The sequence below is a fragment of the Rattus norvegicus genome, chromosome 12 (genome assembly GCF_021556685.1).
Source record: "Rattus norvegicus strain SHRSP/BbbUtx chromosome 12, alternate assembly SHRSP_T2T, whole genome shotgun sequence".
Classification (NCBI taxonomy): Eukaryota; Metazoa; Chordata; class Mammalia; order Rodentia; family Muridae; genus Rattus; species Rattus norvegicus.
Genome location: NC_141545.1, coordinates 2,632,572 through 2,651,980, shown reverse-complemented (window position 1 = coordinate 2,651,980; position 19,409 = coordinate 2,632,572). Strand labels below are relative to the sequence as shown.

Here is a 19,409-nt window from a genome sequence, read left to right as displayed (position 1 = left end):
TGCGCCGTGCTCCTATGCCCCCCCCAGTGGGCCAATAACCGAAGACCTTGAGTACAAGGGGCTACTGACAACGAACAATACTTATGGACTGCCCGAAGAACAGTGGACCTTGGTGTGGGCCGGTTAACCCACCCACTAGCTCATGGTCATCCCTGACTGCCCCTATCCCTTGCTCATGAAAAATTTGCTCTCAAAAATGGCTTGCGTGGGCTAAATTGGCTGGGTGAGCCCATGTGTATACATATCTACAGACTGTATATGTGGAGCTTAAGACCTGTCTCAGTGCACCAGTACCTGATGCTGAGAGATGTGTTTGTGGCTTAGTGCCGTTCTGCCTGGAACACATCATTCCTGCCAGCCGGACTCTGACAATTATCACCCAATCCAGGACTTAAACTGTGATAGAGTGGCTGATGTTTTGCCTTTGAATAGAACGTCCCAAAAGATGGGACCACTGGTCAGCTGCCATGGACTAGATTCTCCACCGGTTGGGGACAATCTGGTCACCTTGCTGCCCAATCCTGACCTGGAGCCACCACAACACGAGTGTCAAGCCCTGGCAGAAGCCCATGGGTGGTCTGCGACTGGCTGATTGACCCCTGCTGAAAGCCGAGGACCTTGTCCACAGACGGGAACAGTTCTCCTCATGAATGAAGGTCACAGATAAGTGGGTGCTGCCATGGTAGACAACACGATGTCATCTGGGATGGCTGAACTTCTATCCCCCCAGCACACATCAGTGTGACAGATGCCTTTGCCATCTCTTGGATGCCCTGGTGAAGCCAACAACTGTGAGTACTATTCATTGCTGAGAATATCAGGAAAGAAGAGATTCAGTGGCAGATAAAGTGGCTCGAAAAATGGCTATGCAGGAGCCTATCCTGGTTACAGGCCTACAAGATACAGCCACTGAGAACTAGGATCGGACTAAGGGATGGCCTCACTTAGAAAAGGCCCAAATTGCTTAAAAGAAAAAGGACAATGGCACACTTGAGGGAAAGCTATACTCCCCAGAGAACAAAGAAAAGACTCATTTTGCCAAATACAGAAATGGACTCATTTAAGAGATAAAAAGTTTGTCCAAATAGCTAAGATATATATAATAGACTTTAAGATTTTAGCCAGAGAGAAAAAAAAATATATATATATGTATGGTATGTCAGTAGTAAATGCTTAACAAGCAAACAGGGCAAAGAGACCTAGAGAGTTTAATAAAAAGTCAAAGTAAATTTCACTGACATAAAACCAGAAAAATAGTGCTTGTAGATACTTTTTCAGGAATAGATAGAAGCTTTCCTCACCAAATGAGAGACGGCCTCTACAATCATCAAGCAGACAACGGCCCTACTTTTGTTGCCAAGGTAAGCCAGGGTGTGGCCAAGTATTTAGAGGTCGATTAAAAATTACATTATATTTACAGACCTCAAAGTTCAAGACAGGTAAAATAAATAAATAAAACTCTAAAAGAGACCCTGACCAAATTAAATTGACCATGGAGACTGGCCCAGACTGAGTGACACTCCTTCCCACTTGCTCTCCTCAGAGCAAAAAAAAAATACCCCTTCCAGATTCAGCGTTACCCCCTTTGAGATCTTATATGGGGCCTCAGCTCCCCTGACTGTGTTAGATGATGTTACTGAACCAGCATGCCATAGTAATAATGATTTTATATGCCAGGCTAAAAGACCTACAGGTGATACAGAAAGAAATCTGCTCACAGCTGACAGCAGCCTATGCCCGGGGACCCCCGAGACATCTCATCAGTTCCAGGTCGGAGACTGTAGCTACATACAATGACACGGAGCCCAGACACTCGATAAAAAGGATCGTACCTGGTGCTGCTGACCACCCTGACAGCCGTCAATTCTCAGCCCTCACCAGCTGCATACTAGCTGTTGGGGCTGAGAGGTGAGAGCTAGAGGGACACTCAGATCTTCAAAAGGCTCCCTAGACTTACACATCAGATAAGTGACTGAGAGACTGTTATAATGCTCACTTAAAGAGTGTGCTTTAAAAACAAGAATTTCATGTTTGCCCTGGGTTCCATCGAGAAAAATATAGAGATAGGCTTAATTTCTATTACAAATGGTATAACATTACATATGTTAATACATCTTGATATCAGAATTCTAAGATTAGAATTACTTAGTAGAAGAAGAGGGGAATGAAGGACCCCAGCCTAATAGCAGTAACAGAAAGACCCCAGCCTAGCAGTAGTAATGCCATTTTACAAGGCTATATTTAGGAAGACTGGTTCAGGGAAAGGTCAGAACACCGAGTACACAGCGGCTGCCATGCAGGATATGTGTGGAGAGCCTAGCGACAGGATGATTGTGGTTGAGCGCCTGACAATGAGAAAGAAATGTAGAAAGCCCCGGGAGAGGTCCCACACCCTGGTGGGAGGCCGAGTCAGCCATTATGTTCCAAGAACACACTATAGAGAACTTGCCCCCGGGCTGACCCCTGTAACCATGCATCTGCTTCTGTATGCTTGCTTCTGCTTCCCAGAACCCTATAAAAAGCCCATCCTTGGTTCTGCTAGGCGCGTCAGTCTTCTGAATTGACTGAGACGCCCACAGATATCTGTGTATCTTGGTCAATAAAAATCCTCTTGCTGATTGCAGCCTGTGGACTCAGACTTGGGCTCGAAGATCTCCCTCCTGAGGGAAGATTCTCTCTGAGGGTCTTTCATTTGGGGGCTCGTCCGGGATGGGAGATCCTCTACCCAGAGACCACCGACCACCCACCGGGAGGTAAGCTGACCAGCGCTTGTCTTGTCTTGTCTTGTCTTGCTTTGTGACTTGTTCTGTAAATGCTTAGTTTCTTGGCTTGGGTCTAGACCGTTTGTATTTGGGCGGGCCAGAGAAGGAGTTGACGAGCTCGGACTTCTCCCCCACAGCCCTGGAAGACGTTCCAAGGGTGTTTGGAGCCCGGTTTTCGGGGCTCAGCCCGTATCAGAAGGATACGTGGTTTTGGGTTAGAGGAGAAAGGAGAGAGCCGGATCCACTGAACTTTTGGTTTCAGTTTGACACCGAAGCCGTGTGGCGAGTCTATCTGTTGCTTGTTTGACTGTTAGAATTGTCTTCTTTGTGTCCTAATTTTCTTTGAACATCTGTGGAAATTGGTTATAGGATGCTTTGTCTTGGTCTTGTTTATCTGGTTTGGTTTTTTTTTTCTTTTTTTTTTTTTGGTACTGTCTAGTATCTTTTTGGCTTTTGTTTCGTTTTTGGACTTTGGACAAATGACTATGTTTGAAATCTTGGACTGATGACTGTGTTTAAAATTATGAAACTGTTTGCTTTGTTCGCCGAAGAGTTTTACTTGGTCCCCTTAATGCTTAATAAGAAACTTAATTTTGTGAACCCCGCTCTAGTGGTGCTGTGTTGGTTGATAGCCAAGGTTAATTTTTAAAACATAGTGTTTTAAACAAGAACAAGAAAGGAATTACTGACATTTCCTCACAGAAGGAGAGCACTCATTAAGAGAAGTTCTTTAAAGAAGCCTGCCTTATCTGCTGGCCTTATTCCAAGGGAGGAGTCAGTCTCCGGCATTAGATTACTTTTCTCGTTGGTCATCATTAACATGGAGAGTGCCTTTGATCCTATTCCACAGCAGCCAGTTCCTGCCCCTGTGGTCAAAATACGCCCCAGGTGAACTGGTTATGATTCTTTTGTCAGCCACCTGGCATCTAGCACCCAGGTTCTAACCATCTCTCTATCCTAGTAGGGACATCCTCCACTCTCTCTACTGCTATGTCTGCCAAGATGATGGGGAGTCCCTGCCAAATGGCGCCATCCCTAAGCATACCCCAGTCCAGTACCTACTTCCCGAGGTCAAGCCCCAGGACTCAGACAAGATCTGCTGCCTCTCAAAAGGTGAGCAAAGCTTGTGCTTGTTTGTACAATGGCCTTTTTGTCCCAAGAGAGCCTCCTGTTTTAGCTGTGTGACTAAATGCTGTTTGCCCTCTTCAGTAGATCTCTATTCTCAAGATTCTCTTGTTTTCTCACCTACTGGAGGCCAGAAAGAATGTTCCAGACATGGATAGAAGGCCCTCACTTCTGCCTGTTGGATTCATTACGCCTAAAGGTAGGGAGTGCTCCAGGTCTGCTGCCAGGCTCCAAGAGTGGGTCTCTGAGGGGCTATAAAGTGCCCCACCAATTTGGCTAAAGTAAAAAAAAAAAGATATAAAGAAAAAGTTACAGAAACTTGAAGGATTCAGCTAAGTCACTGAGAGAGTTGTTGTAAGTTGCAGAGAAAATAAGGTTGATATATGGTTCAGGGTCAGTGCACAAAATTGGACAGCAACTAATAGCTGTAGAAGAAGATACAGACAGAGAGACTGAGGAAGAGAAAGAGGAAAGAAAGTAAAAAGAACAGGAAGCTAGAGAAAACAAAAGAGACAAGAGAAGAACATATTCCGGCCACAGTAGTTAGAGAACCTAAGAAGATAGTACCTGGCTAAAGATCAGTGTGCCTAATACGAAAAAAAAGGGACAGTGGGTCAGAGAAAGGTCAAGAAAGAACAAGAGGGACCACTGGAGAGCTTCTTGGTCCTAGAGTGCTGGCTATATACAGAGATAGAAGGGAAGTGTGGATACAGGGACCCAATGCGCCGTGCTCCTATGGCCCCCCCAGTGGGCCAATAACCAAAGACCTTGAGTACAAGGGGCTACTGACAACGAACAATACTTATGGACTGCCCGAAGAACAGTGGACCTTGGTGTGGGCCGGTTAACCCACCCACTAGCTCATGGTCATCCCTGACTGCCCCTATCCCTTGCTCATGAAAAATTTGCTCTCAAAAATGGCTTGCGTGGGCTAAATTGGCTGGGTGAGCCCATGTGTATACATATCTACAGACTGTATATGTGGAGCTTAAGACCTGTCTCAGTGCACCAGTACCTGATGCTGAGAGATGTGTTTGTGGCTTAGTGCCGTTCTGCCTGGAACACATCATTCCTGCCAGCCGGACTCTGACAATTATCACCCAATCCAGGACTTAAACTGTGATAGAGTGGCTGATGTTTTGCCTTTGAATAGAACGTCCCAAAAGATGGGACCACTGGTCAGCTGCCATGGACTAGATTCTCCACCGGTTGGGGACAATCTGGTCACCTTGCTGCCCAATCCTGACCTGGAGCCACCACAACACGAGTGTCAAGCCCTGGCAGAAGCCCATGGGTGGTCTGCGACTGGCTGATTGACCCCTGCTGAAAGCCGAGGACCTTGTCCACAGACGGGAACAGTTCTCCTCATGAATGAAGGTCACAGATAAGTGGGTGCTGCCATGGTAGACAACACGATGTCATCTGGGATGGCTGAACTTCTATCCCCCCAGCACACATCAGTGTGACAGATGCCTTTGCCATCTCTTGGATGCCCTGGTGAAGCCAACAACTGTGAGTACTATTCATTGCTGAGAATATCAGGAAAGAAGAGATTCAGTGGCAGATAAAGTGGCTCGAAAAATGGCTATGCAGGAGCCTATCCTGGTTACAGGCCTACAAGATACAGCCACTGAGAACTAGGATCGGACTAAGGGATGGCCTCACTTAGAAAAGGCCCAAATTGCTTAAAAGAAAAAGGACAATGGCACACTTGAGGGAAAGCTATACTCCCCAGAGAACAAAGAAAAGACTCATTTTGCCAAATACAGAAATGGACTCATTTAAGAGATAAAAAGTTTGTCCAAATAGCTAAGATATATATAATAGACTTTAAGATTTTAGCCAGAGAGAAAAAAAATATATATGTATGGTATGTCAGTAGTAAATGCTTAACAAGCAAACAGGGCAAAGAGACCTAGAGAGTTTAATAAAAAGTCAAAGTAAATTTCACTGACATAAAACCAGAAAAATAGTGCTTGTAGATACTTTTTCAGGAATAGATAGAAGCTTTCCTCACCAAATGAGAGACGGCCTCTACAATCATCAAGCAGACAACGGCCCTACTTTTGTTGCCAAGGTAAGCCAGGGTGTGGCCAAGTATTTAGAGGTCGATTAAAAATTACATTATATTTACAGACCTCAAAGTTCAAGACAGGTAAAATAAATAAATAAAACTCTAAAAGAGACCCTGACCAAATTAAATTGACCATGGAGACTGGCCCAGACTGAGTGACACTCCTTCCCACTTGCTCTCCTCAGAGCAAAAAAAAAATACCCCTTCCAGATTCAGCGTTACCCCCTTTGAGATCTTATATGGGGCCTCAGCTCACCTGACTGTGTTAGATGATGTTACTGAACCAGCATGCCATAGTAATAATGATTTTATATGCCAGGCTAAAAGACCTACAGGTGATACAGAAAGAAATCTGCTCACAGCTGACAGCAGCCTATGCCCGGGGACCCCCGAGACATCTCATCAGTTCCAGGTCGGAGACTGTAGCTACATACAATGACACGGAGCCCAGACACTCGATAAAAAGGATCGTACCTGGTGCTGCTGACCACCCTGACAGCCGTCAATTCTCAGCCCTCACCAGCTGCATACTAGCTGTTGGGGCTGAGAGGTGAGAGCTAGAGGGACACTCAGATCTTCAAAAGGCTCCCTAGACTTACACATCAGATAAGTGACTGAGAGACTGTTATAATGCTCACTTAAAGAGTGTGCTTTAAAAACAAGAATTTCATGTTTGCCCTGGGTTCCATCGAGAAAAATATAGAGATAGGCTTAATTTCTATTACAAATGGTATAACATTACATATGTTAATACATCTTGATATCAGAATTCTAAGATTAGAATTACTTAGTAGAAGAAGAGGGGAATGAAGGACCCCAGCCTAATAGCAGTAACAGAAAGACCCCAGCCTAGCAGTAGTAATGCCATTTTACAAGGCTATATTTAGGAAGACTGGTTCAGGGAAAGGTCAGAACACCGAGTACACAGCGGCTGCCATGCAGGATATGTGTGGAGAGCCTAGCGACAGGATGATTGTGGTTGAGCGCCTGACAATGAGAAAGAAATGTAGAAAGCCCCGGGAGAGGTCCCACACCCTGGTGGGAGGCCGAGTCAGCCATTATGTTCCAAGAACACACTATAGAGAACTTGCCCCCGGGCTGACCCCTGTAACCATGCATCTGCTTCTGTATGCTTGCTTCTGCTTCCCAGAACCCTATAAAAAGCCCATCCTTGGTTCTGCTAGGCGCGTCAGTCTTCTGAATTGACTGAGACGCCCACAGATATCTGTGTATCTTGGTCAATAAAAATCCTCTTGCTGATTGCAGCCTGTGGACTCAGACTTGGGCTCGAAGATCTCCCTCCTGAGGGAAGATTCTCTCTGAGGGTCTTTCATTTGGGGGCTCGTCCGGGATGGGAGATCCTCTACCCAGAGACCACCGACCACCCACCGGGAGGTAAGCTGACCAGCGCTTGTCTTGTCTTGTCTTGTCTTGCTTTGTGACTTGTTCTGTAAATGCTTAGTTTCTTGGCTTGGGTCTAGACCGTTTGTATTTGGGCGGGCCAGAGAAGGAGCTGACGAGCTCGGACTTCTCCCCCACAGCCCTGGAAGACGTTCCAAGGGTGTTTGGAGCCCGGTTTTCGGGGCTCAGCCCGTATCAGAAGGATACGTGGTTTTGGGTTAGAGGAGAAAGGAGAGAGCCGGATCCACTGAACTTTTGGTTTCAGTTTGACACCGAAGCCGTGTGGCGAGTCTATCTGTTGCTTGTTTGACTGTTAGAATTGTCTTCTTTGTGTCCTAATTTTCTTTGAACATCTGTGGAAATTGGTTATAGGATGCTTTGTCTTGGTCTTGTTTATCTGGTTTGGTTTTTTTTTTCTTTTTTTTTTTTGGTACTGTCTAGTATCTTTTTGGCTTTTGTTTCGTTTTTGGACTTTGGACAAATGACTATGTTTGAAATCTTGGACTGATGACTGTGTTTAAAATTATGAAACTGTTTGCTTTGTTCGCCGAAGAGTTTTACTTGGTCCCCTTAATGCTTAATAAGAAACTTAATTTTGTGAACCCCGCTCTAGTGGTGCTGTGTTGGTTGATAGCCAAGGTTAATTTTTAAAACATAGTGTTTTAAACAAGAACAAGAAAGGAATTACTGACATTTCCTCACAGAAGGAGAGCACTCATTAAGAGAAGTTCTTTAAAGAAGCCTGCCTTATCTGCTGGCCTTATTCCAAGGGAGGAGTCAGTCTCCGGCATTAGATTACTTTTCTCGTTGGTCATCATTAACATGGAGAGTGCCTTTGATCCTATTCCACAGCAGCCAGTTCCTGCCCCTGTGGTCAAAATACGCCCCAGGTGAACTGGTTATGATTCTTTTGTCAGCCACCTGGCATCTAGCACCCAGGTTCTAACCATCTCTCTATCCTAGTAGGGACATCCTCCACTCTCTCTACTGCTATGTCTGCCAAGATGATGGGGAGCCCCTGCCAAATGGCGCCATCCCTAAGCATACCCCAGTCCAGTACCTACTTCCCGAGGTCAAGCCCCAGGACTCAGACAAGATCTGCTGCCTCTCAAAAGGTGAGCAAAGCTTGTGCTTGTTTGTACAATGGCCTTTTTGTCCCAAGAGAGCCTCCTGTTTTAGCTGTGTGACTAAATGCTGTTTGCCCTCTTCAGTAGATCTCTATTCTCAAGATTCTCTTGTTTTCTCACCTACTGGAGGCCAGAAAGAATGTTCCAGACATGGATAGAAGGCCCTCACTTCTGCCTGTTGGATTCATTACGCCTAAAGGTAGGGAGTGCTCCAGGTCTGCTGCCAGGCTCCAAGAGTGGGTCTCTGAGGGGCTATAAAGTGCCCCACCAATTTGGCTAAAGTAAAAAAAAAAAGATATAAAGAAAAAGTTACAGAAACTTGAAGGATTCAGCTAAGTCACTGAGAGAGTTGTTGTAAGTTGCAGAGAAAATAAGGTTGATATATGGTTCAGGGTCAGTGCACAAAATTGGACAGCAACTAATAGCTGTAGAAGAAGATACAGACAGAGAGACTGAGGAAGAGAAAGAGGAAAGAAAGTAAAAAGAACAGGAAGCTAGAGAAAACAAAAGAGACAAGAGAAGAACATATTCCGGCCACAGTAGTTAGAGAACCTAAGAAGATAGTACCTGGCTAAAGATCAGTGTGCCTAATACGAAAAAAAAGGGACAGTGGGTCAGAGAAAGGTCAAGAAAGAACAAGAGGGACCACTGGAGAGCTTCTTGGTCCTAGAGTGCTGGCTATATACAGAGATAGAAGGGAAGTGTGGATACAGGGACCCAATGCGCCGTGCTCCTATGCCCCCCCAGTGGGCCAATAACCGAAGACCTTGAGTACAAGGGGCTACTGACAACGAACAATACTTATGGACTGCCCGAAGAACAGTGGACCTTGGTGTGGGCCGGTTAACCCACCCACTAGCTCATGGTCATCCCTGACTGCCCCTATCCCTTGCTCATGAAAAATTTGCTCTCAAAAATGGCTTGCGTGGGCTAAATTGGCTGGGTGAGCCCATGTGTATACATATCTACAGACTGTATATGTGGAGCTTAAGACCTGTCTCAGTGCACCAGTACCTGATGCTGAGAGATGTGTTTGTGGCTTAGTGCCGTTCTGCCTGGAACACATCATTCCTGCCAGCCGGACTCTGACAATTATCACCCAATCCAGGACTTAAACTGTGATAGAGTGGCTGATGTTTTGCCTTTGAATAGAACGTCCCAAAAGATGGGACCACTGGTCAGCTGCCATGGACTAGATTCTCCACCGGTTGGGGACAATCTGGTCACCTTGCTGCCCAATCCTGACCTGGAGCCACCACAACACGAGTGTCAAGCCCTGGCAGAAGCCCATGGGTGGTCTGCGACTGGCTGATTGACCCCTGCTGAAAGCCGAGGACCTTGTCCACAGACGGGAACAGTTCTCCTCATGAATGAAGGTCACAGATAAGTGGGTGCTGCCATGGTAGACAACACGATGTCATCTGGGATGGCTGAACTTCTATCCCCCCAGCACACATCAGTGTGACAGATGCCTTTGCCATCTCTTGGATGCCCTGGTGAAGCCAACAACTGTGAGTACTATTCATTGCTGAGAATATCAGGAAAGAAGAGATTCAGTGGCAGATAAAGTGGCTCGAAAAATGGCTATGCAGGAGCCTATCCTGGTTACAGGCCTACAAGATACAGCCACTGAGAACTAGGATCGGACTAAGGGATGGCCTCACTTAGAAAAGGCCCAAATTGCTTAAAAGAAAAAGGACAATGGCACACTTGAGGGAAAGCTATACTCCCCAGAGAACAAAGAAAAGACTCATTTTGCCAAATACAGAAATGGACTCATTTAAGAGATAAAAAGTTTGTCCAAATAGCTAAGATATATATAATAGACTTTAAGATTTTAGCCAGAGAGAAAAAAAAATATATATATATGTATGGTATGTCAGTAGTAAATGCTTAACAAGCAAACAGGGCAAAGAGACCTAGAGAGTTTAATAAAAAGTCAAAGTAAATTTCACTGACATAAAACCAGAAAAATAGTGCTTGTAGATACTTTTTCAGGAATAGATAGAAGCTTTCCTCACCAAATGAGAGACGGCCTCTACAATCATCAAGCAGACAACGGCCCTACTTTTGTTGCCAAGGTAAGCCAGGGTGTGGCCAAGTATTTAGAGGTCGATTAAAAATTACATTATATTTACAGACCTCAAAGTTCAAGACAGGTAAAATAAATAAATAAAACTCTAAAAGAGACCCTGACCAAATTAAATTGACCATGGAGACTGGCCCAGACTGAGTGACACTCCTTCCCACTTGCTCTCCTCAGAGCAAAAAAAAAATACCCCTTCCAGATTCAGCGTTACCCCCTTTGAGATCTTATATGGGGCCTCAGCTCACCTGACTGTGTTAGATGATGTTACTGAACCAGCATGCCATAGTAATAATGATTTTATATGCCAGGCTAAAAGACCTACAGGTGATACAGAAAGAAATCTGCTCACAGCTGACAGCAGCCTATGCCCGGGGACCCCCGAGACATCTCATCAGTTCCAGGTCGGAGACTGTAGCTACATACAATGACACGGAGCCCAGACACTCGATAAAAAGGATCGTACCTGGTGCTGCTGACCACCCTGACAGCCGTCAATTCTCAGCCCTCACCAGCTGCATACTAGCTGTTGGGGCTGAGAGGTGAGAGCTAGAGGGACACTCAGATCTTCAAAAGGCTCCCTAGACTTACACATCAGATAAGTGACTGAGAGACTGTTATAATGCTCACTTAAAGAGTGTGCTTTAAAAACAAGAATTTCATGTTTGCCCTGGGTTCCATCGAGAAAAATATAGAGATAGGCTTAATTTCTATTACAAATGATATAACATTACATATGTTAATACATCTTGATATCAGAATTCTAAGATTAGAATTACTTAGTAGAAGAAGAGGGGAATGAAGGACCCCAGCCTAATAGCAGTAACAGAAAGACCCCAGCCTAGCAGTAGTAATGCCATTTTACAAGGCTATATTTAGGAAGACTGGTTCAGGGAAAGGTCAGAACAACGAGTACACAGCGGCTGCCATGCAGGATATGTGTGGAGAGCCTAGCGACAGGATGATTGTGGTTGAGCGCCTGCCTGACAATGAGAAAGAAATGTAGAAAGCCCCGGGAGAGGTCCCACACCCTGGTGGGAGGCCGAGTCAGCCATTATGTTCCAAGAACACACTATAGAGAACTTGCCCCCGGGCTGACCCCTGTAACCATGCATCTGCTTCTGTATGCTTGCTTCTGCTTCCCAGAACCCTATAAAAAGCCCATCCTTGGTTCTGCTAGGCGCGTCAGTCTTCTGAATTGACTGAGACGCCCACAGATATCTGTGTATCTTGGTCAATAAAAATCCTCTTGCTGATTGCAGCCTGTGGACTCAGACTTGGGCTCGAAGATCTCCCTCCTGAGGGAAGATTCTCTCTGAGGGTCTTTCATTTGGGGGCTCGTCCGGGATGGGAGATCCTCTACCCAGAGACCACCGACCACCCACCGGGAGGTAAGCTGACCAGCGTTTGTCTTGTCCTGTCTTGTCTTGCTTTGTGACTTGTTCTGTAAATGCTTAGTTTCTTGGCTTGGGTCTAGACCGTTTGTATTTGGGCGGGCCAGAGAAGGAGCTGACGAGCTCGGACTTCTCCCCCACAGCCCTGGAAGACGTTCCAAGGGTGTTTGGAGCCCGGTTTTCGGGGCTCAGCCCGTATCAGAAGGATACGTGGTTTTGGGTTAGAGGAGAAAGGAGAGAGCCGGATCCACTGAACTTTTGGTTTCAGTTTGACACCGAAGCCGTGTGGCGAGTCTATCTGTTGCTTGTTTGACTGTTAGAATTGTCTTCTTTGTGTCCTAATTTTCTTTGAACATCTGTGGAAATTGGTTATAGGATGCTTTGTCTTGGTCTTCTTTATCTGGTTTGGTTTTTTTTTTTTTCTTTTTTTTTTTTTTTTTTTGGTACTGTCTAGTATCTTTTTGGCTTTTGTTTCGTTTTTGGACTTTGGACAAATGACTATGTTTGAAATCTTGGACTGATGACTGTGTTTAAAATTATGAAACTGTTTGCTTTGTTCGCCGAAGAGTTTTACTTGGTCCCCTTAATGCTTAATAAGAAACTTAATTTTGTGAACCCCGCTCTAGTGGCGCTGTGTTGGTTGATAGCCAAGGTTAATTTTTAAAACATAGTGTTTTAAACAAGAACAAGAAAGGAATTACTGACATTTCCTCACAGAAGGAGAGCACTCATTAAGAGAAGTTCTTTAAAGAAGCCTGCCTTATCTGCTGGCCTTATTCCAAGGGAGGAGTTAGTCTCCGGCATTAGATTACTTTTCTCGTTGGTCATCATTAACACGGAGAGTGCCTTTGATCCTATTCCACAGCAGCCAGTTCCTGCCCCTGTGGTCAAAATACGCCCCAGGTGAACTGGTTATGATTCTTTTGTCAGCCACCTGGCATCTAGCACCCAGGTTCTAACCATCTCTCTATCCTAGTAGGGACATCCTCCACTCTCTCTACTGCTATGTCTGCCAAGATGATGGGGAGCCCCTGCCAAATGGCGCCATCCCTAAGCATACCCCAGTCCAGTACCTACTTCCCGAGGTCAAGCCCCAGGACTCAGACAAGATCTGCTGCCTCTCAAAAGGTGAGCAAAGCTTGTGCTTGTTTGTACAATGGCCTTTTTGTCCCAAGAGAGCCTCCTGTTTTAGCTGTGTGACTAAATGCTGTTTGCCCTCTTCAGTAGATCTCTATTCTCAAGATTCTCTTGTTTTCTCACCTACTGGAGGCCAGAAAGAATGTTCCAGACATGGATAGAAGGCCCTCACTTCTGCCTGTTGGATTCATTACGCCTAAAGGTAGGGAGTGCTCCAGGTCTGCTGCCAGGCTCCAAGAGTGGGTCTCTGAGGGGCTATAAAGTGCCCCACCAATTTGGCTAAAGTAAAAAAAAAAAGATATAAAGAAAAAGTTACAGAAACTTGAAGGATTCAGCTAAGTCACTGAGAGAGTTGTTGTAAGTTGCAGAGAAAATAAGGTTGATATATGGTTCAGGGTCAGTGCACAAAATTGGACAGCAACTAATAGCTGTAGAAGAAGATACAGACAGAGAGACTGAGGAAGAGAAAGAGGAAAGAAAGTAAAAAGAACAGGAAGCTAGAGAAAACAAAGAGACAAGAGAAGAACATATTCCGGCCACAGTAGTTAGAGAACCTAAGAAGATAGTACCTGGCTAAAGATCAGTGTGCCTAATACGAAAAAAAAGGGACAGTGGGTCAGAGAAAGGTCAAGAAAGAACAAGAGGGACCACTGGAGAGCTTCTTGGTCCTAGAGTGCTGGCTATATAGAGAGATAGAAGGGAAGTGTGGATACAGGGACCCAATGCGCCGTGCTCCTATGGCCCCCCCCAGTGGGCCAATAACCAAAGACCTTGAGTACAAGGGGCTACTGACAACGAACAATACTTATGGACTGCCCGAAGAACAGTGGACCTTGGTGTGGGCCGGTTAACCCACCCACTAGCTCATGGTCATCCCTGACTGCCTCTATCCCTTGCTCATGAAAAATTTGCTCTCCAAAATGGCTTGAGTGGGCTAAATTGGCTGGGTGAGCCCATGTGTATACATATCTACAGACTGTATATGTGGAGCTTAAGACCTGTCTCAGTGCACCAGTACCTGATGCTGAGAGATGTGTTTGTGGCTTAGTGCCGTTCTGCCTGGAACACATCATTCCTGCCAGCCGGACTCTGACAATTATCACCCAATCCAGGACTTAAACTGTGATAGAGTGGCTGATGTTTTGCCTTTGAATAGAACGTCCCAAAAGATGGGACCACTGGTCAGCTGCCATGGACTAGATTCTCCACCGGTTGGGGACAATCTGGTCACCTTGCTGCCCAATCCTGACCTGGAGCCACCACAACACGAGTGTCAAGCCCTGGCAGAAGCCCATGGGTGGTCTGCGACTGGCTGATTGACCCCTGCTGAAAGCCGAGGACCTTGTCCACAGACGGGAACAGTTCTCCTCATGAATGAAGGTCACAGATAAGTGGGTGCTGCCATGGTAGACAACACGATGTCATCTGGGATGGCTGAACTTCTATCCCCCCAGCACACATCAGTGTGACAGATGCCTTTGCCATCTCTTGGATGCCCTGGTGAAGCCAACAACTGTGAGTACTATTCATTGCTGAGAATATCAGGAAAGAAGAGATTCAGTGGCAGATAAAGTGGCTCGAAAAATGGCTATGCAGGAGCCTATCCTGGTTACAGGCCTACAAGATACAGCCACTGAGAACTAGGATCGGACTAAGGGATGGCCTCACTTAGAAAAGGCCCAAATTGCTTAAAAGAAAAAGGACAATGGCACACTTGAGGGAAAGCTATACTCCCCAGAGAACAAAGAAAAGACTCATTTTGCCAAATACAGAAATGGACTCATTTAAGAGATAAAAAGTTTGTCCAAATAGCTAAGATATATATAATAGACTTTAAGATTTTAGCCAGAGAGAAAAAAAAATATATATATATGTATGGTATGTCAGTAGTAAATGCTTAACAAGCAAACAGGGCAAAGAGACCTAGAGAGTTTAATAAAAAGTCAAAGTAAATTTCACTGACATAAAACCAGAAAAATAGTGCTTGTAGATACTTTTTCAGGAATAGATAGAAGCTTTCCTCACCAAATGAGAGACGGCCTCTACAATCATCAAGCAGACAACGGCCCTACTTTTGTTGCCAAGGTAAGCCAGGGTGTGGCCAAGTATTTAGAGGTCGATTAAAAATTACATTATATTTACAGACCTCAAAGTTCAAGACAGGTAAAATAAATAAATAAAACTCTAAAAGAGACCCTGACCAAATTAAATTGACCATGGAGACTGGCCCAGACTGAGTGACACTCCTTCCCACTTGCTCTCCTCAGAGCAAAAAAAAAATACCCCTTCCAGATTCAGCGTTACCCCCTTTGAGATCTTATATGGGGCCTCAGCTCCCCTGACTGTGTTAGATGATGTTACTGAACCAGCATGCCATAGTAATAATGATTTTATATGCCAGGCTAAAAGACCTACAGGTGATACAGAAAGAAATCTGCTCACAGCTGACAGCAGCCTATGCCCGGGGACCCCCGAGACATCTCATCAGTTCCAGGTCGTAGACTGTAGCTACATACAATGACACGGAGTCCAGACACTCGATAAAAAGGATCGTACCTGGTGCTGCTGACCACCCTGACAGCCGTCAATTCTCAGCCCTCACCAGCTGCATACTAGCTGTTGGGGCTGAGAGGTGAGAGCTAGAGGGACACTCAGATCTTCAAAAGGCTCCCTAGACTTACACATCAGATAAGTGACTGAGAGACTGTTATAATGCTCACTTAAAGAGTGTGCTTTAAAAACAAGAATTTCATGTTTGCCCTGGGTTCCATCGAGAAAAATATAGAGATAGGCTTAATTTCTATTACAAATGATATAACATTACATATGTTAATACATCTTGATATCAGAATTCTAAGATTAGAATTACTTAGTAGAAGAAGAGGGGAATGAAGGACCCCAGCCTAATAGCAGTAACAGAAAGACCCCAGCCTAGCAGTAGTAATGCCATTTTACAAGGCTATATTTAGGAAGACTGGTTCAGGGAAAGGTCAGAACAACGAGTACACAGCGGCTGCCATGCAGGATATGTGTGGAGAGCCTAGCGACAGGATGATTGTGGTTGAGCGCCTGACAATGAGAAAGAAATGTAGAAAGCCCCGGGAGAGGTCCCACACCCTGGTGGGAGGCCGAGTCAGCCATTATGTTCCAAGAACACACTATAGAGAACTTGCCCCCGGGCTGACCCCTGTAACCATGCATCTGCTTCTGTATGCTTGCTTCTGCTTCCCAGAACCCTATAAAAAGCCCATCCTTGGTTCTGCTAGGCGCGTCAGTCTTCTGAATTGACTGAGACGCCCACAGATATCTGTGTATCTTGGTCAATAAAAATCCTCTTGCTGATTGCAGCCTGTGGACTCAGACTTGGGCTCGAAGATCTCCCTCCTGAGGGAAGATTCTCTCTGAGGGTCTTTCATTTGGGGGCTCGTCCGGGATGGGAGATCCTCTACCCAGAGACCACCGACCACCCACCGGGAGGTAAGCTGGCCAGCGTTTGTCTTGTCCTGTCTTGTCTTGCTTTGTGACTTGTTCTGTAAATGCTTAGTTTCTTGGCTTGGGTCTAGACCGTTTGTATTTGGGCGGGCCAGAGAAGGAGCTGACGAGCTCGGACTTCTCCCCCACAGCCCTGGAAGACGTTCCAAGGGTGTTTGGAGCCCGGTTTTCGGGGCTCAGCCCGTATCAGAAGGATACGTGGTTTTGGGTTAGAGGAGAAAGGAGAGAGCCTGATCCACTGAACTTTTGGTTTCAGTTTGACACCGAAGCCGTGTGGCGAGTCTATCTGTTGCTTGTTTGACTGTTAGAATTGTCTTCTTTGTGTCCTAATTTTCTTTGAACATCTGTGGAAATTGGTTATAGGATGCTTTGTCTTGGTCTTGTTTATCTGGTTTGGTTTTTTTTTTTGCTTTTTTTTTTTTTTGGTACTGTCTAGTATCTTTTTGGCTTTTGTTTCGTTTTTGGACTTTGGACAAATGACTATGTTTGAAATCTTGGACTGATGACTGTGTTTAAAATTATGAAACTGTTTGCTTTGTTCGCCGAAGAGTTTTACTTGGTCCCCTTAATGCTTAATAAGAAACTTAATTTTGTGCACCCCGCTCTAGTGGCGCTGTGTTGGTTGATAGCCAAGGTTAATTTTTAAAACATAGTGTTTTAAACAAGAACAAGAAAGGAATTACTGACATTTCCTCACAGAAGGAGAGCACTCATTAAGAGAAGTTCTTTAAAGAAGCCTGCCTTATCTGCTGGCCTTATTCCAAGGGAGGAGTCAGTCTCCGGCATTAGATTACTTTTCTCGTTGGTCATCATTAACATGGAGAGTGCCTTTGATCCTATTCCACAGCAGCCAGTTCCTGCCCCTGTGGTCAAAATACGCCCCAGGTGAACTGGTTATGATTCTTTTGTCAGCCACCTGGCATCTAGCACCCAGGTTCTAACCATCTCTCTATCCTAGTAGGGACATCCTCCACTCTCTCTTCTGCTATGTCTGCCAAGATGATGGGGAGACCCTGCCAAATGGCGCCATCCCTAAGCATACCCCAGTCCAGTACCTACTTCCCGAGGTCAAGCCCCAGGACTCAGACAAGATCTGCTGCCTCTCAAAAGGTGAGCAAAGCTTGTGCTTGTTTGTACAATGGCCTTTTTGTCCCAAGAGAGCCTCCTGTTTTAGCTGTGTGACTAAATGCTGTTTGCCCTCTTCAGTAGATCTCTATTCTCAAGATTCTCTTGTTTTCTCACCTACTGGAGGCCAGAAAGAATGTTCCAGACATGGATAGAAGGCCCTCACTTCTGCCTGTTGGATTCATTACGCCTAAAGGTAGGGAGTGCTCCAGGTCTGCTGCCAGGCTCCAAGGGTGGGTCTCTGAGGGGCTATAAAGTGCCCCACCAATTTGGCTAAAGTAAAAAAAAAAGATATAAAGAAAAAATTACAGAAACGTGAAGGATTCAGCTAAGTCATTGAGAGAGTTGTTGTAAGTTGCAGAGAAAATAAGGTTGATATATGGTTCAGGGTCAGTGCACAAAATTGGACAGCAACTAATAGCTGTAGAAGAAGATACAGACAGAGAGACTGAGGAAGAGAAAGAGGAAAGAAAGTAAAAAGAACAGGAAGTTAGAGAAAAAAAAAGAGACAAGAGAAGAACATATTCCGGCCACAGTAGTTAGAGAACCTAAGAAGATGGTACCTGGCTAAAGATCAGTGTGCCTAATACGAAAAAAAAGGGATAGTGGGTCAGAGAAAGGTCAAGAAAGAACAAGAGGGACCACTGGAGAGCTTCTTGGTCCTAGAGTGCTGGCTATATACAGAGATAGAAGGGAAGTGTGGATACAGGGACCCAATGCGCCGTGCTCCTATGCCCCCCCCCCCAGTGGGCCAATAACCGAAGACCTTGAGTACAAGGGGCTACTGACAACGAACAATACTTATGGACTGCCCGAAGAACAGTGGACCTTGGTGTGGGCCGGTTAACCCACCCACTAGCTCATGGTCATCCCTGACTGCCCCTATCCCTTGCTCATGAAAAATTTGCTCTCCAAAATGGCTTGCGTGGGCTAAATTGGCTGGGTGAGCCCATGTGTATACATATCTACAGACTGTATATGTGGAGCTTAAGACCTGTCTCAGTGCACCAGTACCTGATGCTGAGAGATGTGTTTGTGGCTTAGTGCCGTTCTGCCTGGAACACATCATTCCTGCCAGCCGGACTCTGACAATTATCACCCAATCCAGGACTTAAACTGTGATAGAGTGGCTGATGTTTTGCCTTTGAATAGAACGTCCCAAAAGATGGGACCACTGGTCAGCTGCCATGGACTAGATTCTCCACCGGTTGGGGACAATCTGGTCACCTTGCTGCCCAATCCTGACCTGGAGCCACCACAACACGAGTGTCAAGCCCTGGCAGAAGCCCATGGGTGGTCTGCGACTGGCTGATTGACCCCTGCTGAAAGCCGAGGACCTTGTCCACAGACGGGAACAGTTCTCCTCATGAATGAAGGTCACAGATAAGTGGGTGCTGCCATGGTAGACAACACGATGTCATCTGGGATGGCTGAACTTCTATCCCCCCAGCACACATCAGTGTGACAGATGCCTTTGCCATCTCTTGGATGCCCTGGTGAAGCCAACAACTGTGAGTACTATTCATTGCTGAGAATATCAGGAAAGAAGAGATTCAGTGGCAGATAAAGTGGCTCGAAAAATGGCTATGCAGGAGCCTATCCTGGTTACAGGCCTACAAGATACAGCCACTGAGAACTAGGATCGGACTAAGGGATGGCCTCACTTAGAAAAGGCCCAAATTGCTT

The 19,409-nt window shown here is 45.6% G+C and overlaps 3 protein-coding genes and 1 long non-coding RNA gene across 10 annotated transcripts; all 4 read left to right on the top strand.

The window, feature by feature from the left end:
* The first annotated feature begins 302 nt into the window (after positions 1-302).
* LOC148001959 (uncharacterized) lies at positions 303-5,737 on the top strand. The gene is made up of 5 exons (XM_087579607.1): positions 303-1,908; positions 2,625-2,753; positions 3,724-3,875; positions 4,022-4,086; positions 5,041-5,737. The coding sequence occupies exons 2-5, from the start codon at positions 2,710-2,712 to the stop codon at positions 5,131-5,133; spliced, it is 354 nt and encodes a 117-aa protein (XP_087435733.1). The 5' UTR covers positions 303-1,908; positions 2,625-2,709; the 3' UTR covers positions 5,134-5,737.
* A 543-nt stretch (positions 5,738-6,280) lies between these two features.
* On the top strand, positions 6,281-10,338 carry LOC148001958 (uncharacterized). 6 transcript variants are annotated; one of them, XM_087579597.1, is made up of 5 exons: positions 6,281-6,511; positions 7,228-7,356; positions 8,326-8,477; positions 8,624-8,688; positions 9,642-10,338. In XM_087579597.1, the coding sequence occupies exons 2-5, from the start codon at positions 7,313-7,315 to the stop codon at positions 9,732-9,734; spliced, it is 354 nt and encodes a 117-aa protein (XP_087435723.1). In that variant the 5' UTR covers positions 6,281-6,511; positions 7,228-7,312; the 3' UTR covers positions 9,735-10,338. The 6 variants fall into 6 exon arrangements, with proteins under 6 accessions (XP_087435723.1, XP_087435727.1, XP_087435726.1 ...); XM_087579601.1 differs by lacking the exon at positions 6,281-6,511 and having other exon boundaries at positions 6,649-7,356; positions 9,838-10,338; XM_087579600.1 differs by lacking the exons at positions 6,281-6,511; positions 7,228-7,356 and adding an exon at positions 8,073-8,252 and having other exon boundaries at positions 8,329-8,477; positions 9,838-10,338.
* On the top strand, positions 8,863-15,370 carry LOC148001957 (uncharacterized). Its single transcript, XM_087579606.1, has 6 exons — positions 8,863-10,570; positions 10,887-11,117; positions 11,838-11,966; positions 12,946-13,097; positions 13,244-13,308; positions 14,263-15,370. Exons 3-6 carry the CDS (start codon positions 11,923-11,925, stop codon positions 14,353-14,355), a joined length of 354 nt encoding a protein of 117 aa, XP_087435732.1. The 5' UTR covers positions 8,863-10,570; positions 10,887-11,117; positions 11,838-11,922; the 3' UTR covers positions 14,356-15,370.
* A 137-nt stretch (positions 15,371-15,507) lies between these two features.
* Positions 15,508-19,409, top strand: LOC148001956 (uncharacterized). 2 transcript variants are annotated; one of them, XR_015634461.1, is made up of 4 exons: positions 15,508-15,738; positions 16,455-16,583; positions 17,557-17,708; positions 17,808-19,409. It is a non-coding gene; the product is annotated as an uncharacterized LOC148001956 (long non-coding RNA). The 2 variants fall into 2 exon arrangements; XR_015634460.1 differs by lacking the exon at positions 15,508-15,738 and having other exon boundaries at positions 16,129-16,583.